The sequence below is a fragment of the Quercus lobata genome, chromosome 3 (assembly GCF_001633185.2).
Source record: "Quercus lobata isolate SW786 chromosome 3, ValleyOak3.0 Primary Assembly, whole genome shotgun sequence".
Lineage (NCBI taxonomy): Eukaryota > Viridiplantae > Streptophyta > Magnoliopsida > Fagales > Fagaceae > Quercus > Quercus lobata.
In genome coordinates, this window is record NC_044906.1 from 66,693,578 (window position 1) to 66,704,375 (window position 10,798).

The 10,798-nt window shown below is 34.4% G+C and overlaps 2 protein-coding genes across 4 annotated transcripts; one reads left to right on the forward strand and one right to left on the reverse strand.

Moving 5' to 3' along the window:
* Positions 1 to 400: 400 nt before the first annotated feature.
* Positions 401 to 3,456, forward strand: LOC115978645 (transcription factor BHLH089). 3 transcript variants are annotated; one of them, XM_031100478.1, is made up of 7 exons: positions 405 to 589; positions 880 to 1,144; positions 1,458 to 1,655; positions 1,912 to 1,977; positions 2,252 to 2,320; positions 2,425 to 2,496; positions 2,963 to 3,456. In XM_031100478.1, the coding sequence occupies exons 2-7, from the start codon at positions 890 to 892 to the stop codon at positions 3,089 to 3,091; spliced, it is 789 nt and encodes a 262-aa protein (XP_030956338.1). In that variant the 5' UTR covers positions 405 to 589; positions 880 to 889; the 3' UTR covers positions 3,092 to 3,456. The 3 variants fall into 3 exon arrangements, with proteins under 3 accessions (XP_030956339.1, XP_030956338.1, XP_030956337.1); XM_031100479.1 differs by having other exon boundaries at positions 401 to 1,144; positions 2,975 to 3,456; XM_031100477.1 differs by having other exon boundaries at positions 407 to 1,144.
* Positions 3,457 to 4,445: 989 nt separating this feature from the next.
* Positions 4,446 to 7,927, reverse strand: LOC115979246 (protein SHORT HYPOCOTYL IN WHITE LIGHT 1). The gene is made up of 4 exons (XM_031101228.1): positions 7,765 to 7,927; positions 7,449 to 7,673; positions 6,019 to 6,084; positions 4,446 to 4,919 (listed from the first exon to the last, which is right to left on the reverse strand). The coding sequence occupies exons 1-4, from the start codon at positions 7,915 to 7,917 to the stop codon at positions 4,785 to 4,787; spliced, it is 579 nt and encodes a 192-aa protein (XP_030957088.1). The 5' UTR covers positions 7,918 to 7,927; the 3' UTR covers positions 4,446 to 4,784.
* Between the last annotated feature and the right edge of the window lie 2,871 nt (positions 7,928 to 10,798).

Below are 10,798 nucleotides of genomic sequence, written 5' to 3' on the forward strand. Positions count from 1 at the left end.
TTAATAGGTACCCGTAGACATTCACATTCTTTGAGAAAACATTTATCGGATTTGGATCACACCTCTATAAGAAAGAAGTGAGAAGAAGAGTACATTTAATTAAAATATAGATTTATTGACAGAAACTTGCTTGGCTGTCAATAAAAATTAGCTCGATCATAATAGGGCATTCGATATTCGTTAGTTGAACCTTTTTTTTTTTATGAATTAAAACTGGATAAGATGCGATTAAGTTAGCGTTTTCTATTTGATTATAATGACACCTTACCCTCTTTGTCCAAAACTCTAAATATGGTTGTGTACCCTATCCATCTTATTTTTTTACATCATTCTCCCAATTGTGTTGAAGATGTATATATTCTCTCTCTCACATTGTACGCTGTGAGCAAGATAGTGTGAAAGCAGATATAATTGACTAGTAAAGTGTAGATTGATCAAACGGTGGAGAGAGAGAGGAGGAGGTGCACGTGAGAGTGAGGAAAACAAAGCAAAACACAGAGCGAAGAGAGAGAGAGAAAGTGGCTGGACCTGGACACTGGACCCTCCGAGAAAAACTCACTGGAAGTGACTTTTGTTTGCTACTCCCGAGGTCTCTGTCTCTCAATAGTGAGTGGTAGTGGACACACAAAACACCCAACACTGTGCGCACCAACCTCCACTGTCTAAGGAGATCACGCACACACACAACAACAACACTTCCAGCTTCAAACTCTAAGACCCCTTTTATTATTATCAGCTCCTCTCTCTTTTTTCTTTGAAAGTTACTTCTCAAAACACAAAAAGCAACTGAATTTTAAAAAACAACACTTTTGCTTTTGCTTTTGCTTCGGAGATTTTGAAGTTAGTTACTTAGTTGAGTTTATATGTAAATGTGAAAAGACTTTTCAGAATGGATCCGCCGGCGATGATGAACGAAGGGTCGTCGTATAACTTGGCGGAGATCTGGCAGCTTCCACCGATGAATGGCGGCGTTGGAGGAATGGTGATGGGGCTGAGGAGGCCTCAGTTCGGCGATGTAAACGGTGCGACGAATCGGGAAGTTTCGGGTAACGATCCGATGAGTTTGGACCAGCGAGGTGGCAATGGCGGTGGGTCGAGGAAGCGGCGTGATTTGGAGGACGATTCTTCCAACTCCAATGGCGCGGTATTTGCTTCAAATTTCATGAAAAATTTTTCTTTGTAGCTTGCCATTAAATCTCTATGAACACAAATCTTGAATTTGATTCAATGATATTGATTGTTGATCTCAAAACGTTCCTAGTTACTAATTTAGTAGTCAATCGATCTTAGTGGACCCAAAAATGTTGGGACTAAAGCTTGGTTTTTGTACTTATTGTTTGTTATAAGGAATGGTAGAGATTAAAACACTTGAAAGTAGATAGTTGTGTTCGAAATACCATGAAATTGGTGAAGATGGGTTTTTAATATTTTTTTTGGGTGCTAAATTTTTGGGGCAGAATGATTGTGAGGGAAAGCGGCTGAAAACGTCAGGAAGTGGAGACGAGAATCTTGATTCAAAAGCTGAGGCAGAACCCAGTTCAGGCAAGCATGTGGAACAGAATACTCAGACCCCGCCGGAGCAGCCTAAGCAAGACTACATCCATGTACGAGCAAGAAGGGGTCAAGCTACTGATAGCCACAGTTTAGCAGAAAGAGTAATTTCACTGAAGTCCTCTTTAATTTTACTATTTGTAAAATTTGTGATTTTAATTGTTCTTTGAAGTGAGTGTAATGGTCAAGACATTGATATAAGGCGAGTTAAGATCCAGATACATGACACAATCTGTTATTTACAAATATGTGTAAGTCACAATCATGGTAGAGTTAGTTGGGGAAATTGATGTAGTTAACAGTTGATTGCATATGAAGTTATTGAACGAGTTTTGCTGATTAAACCCATTTGGTGGACAGGCTAGACGAGAAAAGATAAGTGAGAGGATGAAAACTCTCCAGGATCTAGTCCCGGGTTGTAATAAGGTATGGTATTGGTATTTCTTGAAATTTAATCATTCTCTAATTTGCCAATTAGGTTCTGGTTCATTAGAATAGATGTACTGTACAGTGTACAGTGAAAAAGTTTTTGTAAAGTTTAAGTTCCATTTCATCTTAAGCTATTTATTTGTATGGCCAAAAGGACTTGTTACTGTATATTCTGTATCAGTTGTTTTGGCTTTTGATATTTATGTTCAGTTTCATTTTAATATGGTATTTTGCCAGAAAAACTGTTCACTGAATAGGCTTTTAAATTCAGGTTATTGGAAAAGCACTGGTCCTTGATGAGATAATAAATTACATCCAATCACTACAGCATCAGGTTGAGGTAAGAATCCTTTGATTGATTTAAATTGTTGTACTTTTAACTGTTATTTCTTTCGCTTACTAAATCTGAAGTTGAGCCTTATAAAAGTTTACTGGATTTTACAGTTCTTGTCAATGAAGCTAGAAGCAGTTAATACAAGAATGACCCCTGGACTTGAAGTGTTTCCTTCTAAAGATGTAAGTCCTAATTATATGTACAGATATTGGAGTTTATTTTAATCCTCTATATAATGTATTTCTCTTGGAATGAGAGTAAGGTATAACATTTTCGATTTCTTACTTGCAAATTGTCTTTTATGTTGCTTTTGATGTATCAGATTATGCACTAGAGCTTGTTTTCTTTTCTTTAACCCTTTGAATTACAACTTACTTTCTCTAAAAGAATAAATCCATGTACTCTAGCTGAACCATGCACCATATGTGTCTGCTTTAAATGGTCATGTCACTTTTTTTGATTTTGCAAATTCCCGATGGAACTTTTGGTCAGTTTCATTGGAATGGAATTTTTCTAAATATAATTTAGGAATGGGTTGGTTGAGCATTATTTATTTGTTTAGTTCACTATTAGTTTATTTATTGATAATAGTTTTTCCTCTTTTTCCAAGAACTGTGACTCTTATAACAAAATAAGTCGGTGTTTCAGTTTGGTCAACAGACATTTGATACTTCTGGCATGGCATTTGGTTCACAAGCCCCAAGGGAGTACACCCGCAGTTCATCACCAGAGTGGTTGCACATGCAGGTTGGTGGTGGTTTTGAAAGAACAACGTAGTCTATGAAGTCCTCATTCAGACCAAAAGAAAAGGGAAACCAAAAACAACAAAAAGTCCTTGTTGATTGGTAATAAAAGCATTAAGAGGCAATGCTTACTCCTTCAGTAGTTGTCAAAGAATACAACCCGTATACCACAATATGTTAAATCAAAAAGAGACACATCAGGCATGGAGCTCTGGTTGCTTTCTGTAAGACTGCTTTAAGTTACCATCTGAACAAACTCCGTTTGTTTGTGTGTTGGAATATCAATTCTTTTCCTTCATATATCTTTTAGCAGGCTTCACCATTGTCTCTGTACTAATACCCAAACATAACCTCTTAGAACGAGTATTGTTCTTGTTAAAGAATGTTGCTTGTTCAGAATTTCTAATGCTTACATTGTGTAAACCTTGTTATAACATGCTGTTTGTTAAGAAGCTGTATCCTTTAATAAATTAAGCAAGTCTAATGCTATGCATTTTGGAGGTCCCAACCGAGTTCTTAAAATAGGATTTTTCCTTCTTGTTAAAAGGTTTAGCTTGAGTTTTTGCTGAAGATTTTCTTTTTGGTTTTATCGAAGATAAAGATGATATTATGCAGTACAAACACATCGAATAATAGGAATATTGTTGATGTTAGGAATCTGCTTTTATGCAGAATCTATCTTATGAAACCTATGTCTTTAGCGTCCTATTGTGTGTGGAATCAACTTTAGGTAAAATGACCTTTTAAACTGCTAGACTGGTTTTTTTTTCTCAATCATCATGCTGAAAGCGAATATGAAACTAATTTTCTGTAGGAAAACAAATATAACCCTGGAGTACGCTAATTTATTGTTAAGAAATGATTGTTGGGGAGGGAGAATTAAGTTGGTGTAACAAGCAAGGCACTAGGAGCTAGGAGTAACATGTGAACTGAAGAACTTTTCTTTCAAACTACTCCACAATCAAAATGTGCTGGTTCAGTGAAATCTGCACTTTGACACCCCACAGGATACCATACACAAAATGACCCCAAAGTATAGGGTATAGACCATGAAAAGGGGATTCCTCAAGGGTTTGGTGTAACAAGAATAGAAGCCGAAAATTACCCATTTAACAGTCACATCCATGTTGTCGGATATATAACAAGATTTTAAATGATCAATTCATATTGCAACACCACCTTTAAATGATCAATTCATGAATCATATTGCAACACCTCCACCCCAAGAGCCCACCCCCCCACAAAACACATCTCTCTGTTTTCTTTTGCTTTCCCCCACAGTTGAATTGTTGAATAATGAGCTCAAGCAAAATGTGACACTAACGGTAGTTTCTGCAATTGCCTAGTGTGTCCTTGCCTCCTTGGCTAATTCATTAGCACCATACGAATCACATCAACCAAAATTGGTTAATTGGGTGAAGTTGAGCATGAACTCAGTGAGCACAATTCTTTTACAAATTCGCAATGTCATGCATTTGAAGTGGGCCAGCCACAAAGAGGGTAAATGAACCATTGTACTAACAAATAAAATAGTACGCAGTTTGAATAGCTTCCTACTCAATTTTACACTTCATTTCACATTTACACAAGAACTGGAGGCAACAATGAAAAGGTTGAATATGTTGTAGTAGTCATGTAGCATTTTGTGGAGAGAGAGCTTTCAAAGCCATTCTGTGAGGAAATTCAGAAAAAAGAGTGCTTTCCACCAATAGTGAAAATTATGTTACTTACTGTGCTGTAGCAAAAGAACTTCCACCCTGGTTAAAATTATTGCCACTTGATTGGAAATAAGAAATGGTGGCCCAAATCACACGTAGAAACAGGATCACCACAAACACAGTGCCTCCAAGAGTGCAGACCACCTGCAATCAATAACTTGTCAGTTGTCTGCTCTTTTCATCTATCACAACATGTCCAGTAATCAGTCGATTCAGAATGCTGAAGACAGCTGGGTTAAGAATAAGTCTACCTGGGAAATTATTCAATTGCTTTTGAATGGTGGAAAACATGTTTTAAAGTTAAAAAATATATATATATGTATATATATATATAGAAAATTGTTGTATATATAAGTATATACATGGATAGGTTATAATAATGATATCTGAGTTTGGAGAATATTGTTTCATAAAGTTGATAAAGTGAAAATTCAAATTCTGAAATTTTCTAAGAGAAAATTCGAAATTCAGTATTTTCAATCAGTTGAAGTTTTTGCTTGATCGATCAAAATGATAAGGAAATCTATCCTGAAGTCTCTGTCTATTTCGATCGATGCTCGATTCATGTTCTATCAATCGAAAAGAGCATTTGATCGATTGAAAGGAACTCTCGATCGATCAAGACTTGTAAAACTATATTTTCTACAGAATTTTTAGTATCTATTTTGAACGTTTGAAAATGTTTCAAGTATTGTGAATGGTTTTATGAAATATTTTAACTCTCCATACATGCCTTTTGGTGAAATATAACCCTATGAGTATAAAGAGAAGTTTATGTTCACTTAAAAAAAATTTATCTCCCCAAAATAATAAGTTACAAAGAAACATAAGAAATTCTGTGGTTATTCTCCAGAATTACTATCTGTTGAACCCAACAACTTGATTGTATCCTAGGGACAAGTTTACGATAACCCTTTAGCAACAATAGTGTGGGGGCAAATATTATCTAAGGAAAACGATATTGTGCCTTCAAGTTATCTATTTTCTATTTATATTTTGTATGGACATTATTCTTTCATCATTACTTTGTGTAATATCCCCTACAAAAATAATGTTAGGTAAGGAAAGGAGCATATTTAAGAGCTTGTTCCATCATCAAAAGATTTCAACATATCCAATAATTGTGACAATGTTATAACCTTATAATGACTGATTTCATATCCATACATGAAAGTATTTTGCTGAACGCATAAAACAGTTAATGGGATTTAACTATTCAAATCTAGTTATGGAAAAGGTATACCTCAAGAAGTGCTTTAACAATTGAAAGTGAAGCCAAAAGTAGAACGCCATCAACTGCAAAAGACACCTGATTTCGGATGCAAGATTAGAATATAAAATTATCATTGTTTTAAAGATTTTTCCAGCAGCAATCTTTAAACAATCTTTCATATGCAGGCTGTTAGTGAAGGATATAGATTCTACACTGGAGGAAAGTTAGCTAATAAATGGGGATACAATGGGGGTTTGTTGTGTGTCTTTTGCAGGAGTCAAATGCAAGGTCATGATTATCTGCACTTTAGTGTTCGTTTACTCTTTAAGAATTAATTGGCAGCAGGTAAATGATGTGGTTGCTAAAGGAGCCTATAGCTGGATACATGTCTTGCAATGGGGTATTCACAAGCTGAAAGGTGAAAGCCTCAAAGTAACCCTCAGCAAACTGGCAGTGGATGCTACTGTTTACCTTTCATGGATGCAAATTACAAAAAGTGCTTGAGTGCGTAAAGGTAAAGTCCTTACGACGAAGGAGTTCTACAAATAATTAGAGATGATTATAGACTTAGACTGGGGTCTTATAGAAGTACTAAGAACTATACAAAATAGAGGTTTATGTGGTAGATGGAAGATTTCATTCTGTTTCTTAAGGTGTTAGTATTACCATGCTGCTTTTAGTTTGGGGGTGCTGTGCTGGTTGTTTATCCTTTTTTGTTTCAGTTAGTCTCCTAAATTTAGGCCCAACTCAAGAACTTTTGGTTCCAGTATTCATGTCAACAGTCTTGACAACAAGTGCCTATGTCAACAAATTGAGTTTTAATTTCGCAAACCCAAGCAGCATCCCCAAAAAAAAATGCCAGTAATTCAATAGGTATTAGACTGCCAAATATAACCAGCCATATATGTTAATTCTATAAGAATTGTTCTTCCATTAATTGGACCTTTTGTTTTGTAAAAATGGATTGAATGTAACTTAGTTAAGATGCCTTGAGTAGCCATCAGTATGTTGTTGGGATCATTTGATCAGTAGTTGACTTGGTACATACAACTTGTTTCTATTGGACTTGTGCCCCTTCTAATTAATTAATGTAAGGTTTGAACTTTTTAACTCTGATATATCCATGATAGGTGGATGTTCATAAGGTTAGGTCAACCCTTTTATCTCTCTTGAGGGTGACCTGATGAACTGTGTGCCGAGTACGCACTAGCTACTGCGATTAATTTATTCATGTTTCTTCATAGTGTCTAGAGGTACGTGACTGAACCGTTCCCTTTAATTCTTAAAAATTCTATTAAGACATAAGAGCAATAAAATATGATAAAATATGTAACTTTGAAAATACATACTTAAAAGTACAACGAACACTAAACAAAACTCAAAGCCAATGAGCTTTAGATCAATTGACACTTCCTAGTGTTTCCAACGGAGAAGTCTAGATTCAAATAGAGAACAATTACCAGCTGAGCCGGTATTTGGGCCGGCAAAACAGAGCGAGAAGCCTTCTTGGCACGCTTGGAAACTTTCTTTAACATGCTTTGCAAGAACCTTATTAACAAATCAACACTGCTTTCTGTATCTTCCTCATCATCACTTTCATCCTCTACCACCCCATGATCACCCTCGAAGAAGAAATCTCCATCAATTTCCTCAGCTTCCACTTCACTAGCTGCACTACTGTTCAGCTGAAAAACACACACACAGTCAAACTCCAAGTTCTAATAACTGAGTTATAGTGTCTGTGTGTGCATGTTAAAGAGAGAGGGATAGAGAGACCTTGCTGTGACAAATACTGCTGATTATGTTGGGCTTCAAACTAGGGGTTTGGATGTGGTGTGGTAATGGGAAATGTGCAGACGGTGAGAGCGAGGAGTGGAGGGGTGTGACGTTGAGGTTGATCAACGAGGATAATGTTGCTGTTCCTGCCATTAGCTTTAGGATTTGCTAGTGGCATTACCATTTTTCAGTATGTGTTCTTGGGCTGGGTTTTTAGCCCAACTACTTACAAAAGAAGAAAGGGTTAAGGGAGACAGTGATGAAGCCCAACCCAGTAAAGAACTAATTCAGCCCTTTTGAGCTGTGTTGAGGGTCAACATGAAGTCCATAACAAGCTCATCTCTCTCTCTCTCTCTCTCTCTCTCTCTCTCTCTCTCTCTCTCTCTCTCTCTCTCTCAACTTAGGAAAGAAAGAAAGAAAGAAAAATAATTTAGAAAGTACATTTTTGTAGCAGTCAATTTGGTTGATATTATTTTTAACTTGTAGTCAATTTTCATTAATGAGTTAACGCCTTAACGGTATGAACTAAATTGAATGAATATTAAATATAACATGGACTAAATTGATTGTTATAAAAATGTAGAGATCAAACTAACAGTGAACCCAAAATGCAAGGACTAAAACAATACTTCTTCCGTCCCACTTTTTTTATCATATTTGAAAATTCAAATTTGTTAAGGGAACATTATTTAATTTCTTGTCCACCTTTTAAAAATGTATAAGTTTCCAAAACTATCCTTAAAAAAATTTATCAAAAAATTGAATTAGTAAATTAATAGGAGTATAATAGGAATATTAATAAATTAATGACTTTTATTTTTAGAAACATGACAATATTTTGGGACATCTCAAAATGGAATAAATGACAAAAAAAGTGGGATGGAGGGAATACTTTTTATTTTATTTTATTGTATGACATTATTTTAAAAAAAGTACTCGATCCGCAACATTTTTACAATACTTTTACAACAAATCATAAATAATAAAATGGGTTACAATTAGCTCAACAATAAAGTTTTTTATGGTTGAATAAGAGATCTGGGGTTCAATCTCCACTTACACCAAAACCGATTGGTATCTTGGTCTAATGATAAAAAGTTATTATCAAGAGTGGACGTCATGGGTTGAAACTATTTCAAAAAAAAAAATCATAAATGAAAAATTATTACTAGTTCTAATTTGAACCTATCACTTAAATTACTTTTTTTTTTTTATTTTAGAAATGACCTAATTACTTTTTAACTCACCAATAACAATTAGTAACAATCTATCACTTAAAATTTGTTATAAAAATGTTGTGCACGTCACATTTCTAACATTTCTCATATTTTAATCATTCCCAAAGTATTTTCATCAGGTATGTGACCCATTTAAGATCAGTACTATCTAAATCACGTCTGTCAAAATATTTATAAGCCAAATTGTTTGGAATTGACTTCAGGTGGTTCTTTTTAGAACTTCATTATAGGCTTACATCTCGTATATAATAAATGATACTTAGTTCTATATGGACATCATAAATTGACAGACATGACACAATCTTGTTTTTATTTTGGCAACAAAGCAAATCAATGGCATAAACGGTTTACAAATTAGCAAATCAATAAGCCAAAAAAATGGCTAGCCTGCGATGTTTCCTTGGCATTGTGTTTGTTGGTATTTGAGCAAAATTCACAATGAAAATTGAATTTCCAATCCCATCCAACCCTCCTAAAAGGTTGGAGACAAATATCTAACGTGCGCGTCGTGAACTGCTCGCCCAGTCCACCATGTCGTCTTTTGGAGCGTAGAACAATTTTCGGAACCACTTTCCCACGTTAGCAACAGAAATTTTAAAAGGCGAAGGGTCACAAGCAGGAAAACGACGCCGTTGAAAGAAATAAAATAAAGTATAAAACTTCTCTCTGTAGCTTCTTCTCGTCTTTGCTACTGTGCTGCCTACCTAATATACACCACGCGTAACGCATCGCGTCCCTTTCACGTCGAAAGCATCATTACAGCCAACCGCCCAACCCAAGCGATTGAATTTTTTCAACTAATTGTTAATTGAGAATACAAAAATTATCATCAATTTTATTACTTTATCTCTATATCTCTATATTTTAAGAAGATTTAGAAAATTAGTTATTATTTTTTTAAAAAAAAATACCCCTAAATTAATTAACTTATTTTTATTCCCAAAATATAAAAATGAAGTTAAAATCATAAATTGATAACAAATTTTTTTTTTTTTTAAATCTACCCATGTTTATAAAACTACCATATGTTCTATAAAACTTCACACTACCTCATGTACACAACCAAAGCTACCCCCATGTTCTATAAAAAATAAATAAACTACCCCAAGTTCCTATTAAAAAAAAACTACAAAAAAAGAGCATCATTACATGCACAAAACGCGTATGATGATGCTAGTTATTATTAAGGACTCGTACTTACTATAATTCCACTTAATGTTTTTTTAATTAGACAAAAAATTTAACAAATCCACAATTGCATTGCAATTTTTTTTCTTATATTATCTATCTTTGCAAAATTTCTAGAAGATCAAAGATTACTAGTTATATCATCAATCAAATATTTAAATTTCAAGATTTTGTGATCTAAAATTATGCGTAAAAAATAAGTGTATGAATCAAATAGTAAATAACATCTAATTAACATGAAATTTGATACATGTGTTAAGAACATAAAGAACATGCAATTCAATTGTTAGATTTTCAAAAAATGTAATTTAGTTTTTTTTTTTTATTAATGAAAATTTGTAGCCATAGACTACAACTAAATTTATATTCAAAATTTGTCATATTATTAATATGACAATGAAATTTATTGGAACTAGAACTAACAATATAATAAATAACATTAAATTAAAAAAGATTCACATTGCCATGAGTTTTTTTCAACTATAACTTGACTTTTTAAACACATGTGGTGTGTATGTATATTGTAAGGACACGATTCCTGCGCGGCCCTGTGACATTTTTGGGTTCACGCGGGAGAGATCCCTCACAATACGATTTGTAGAGAGTGG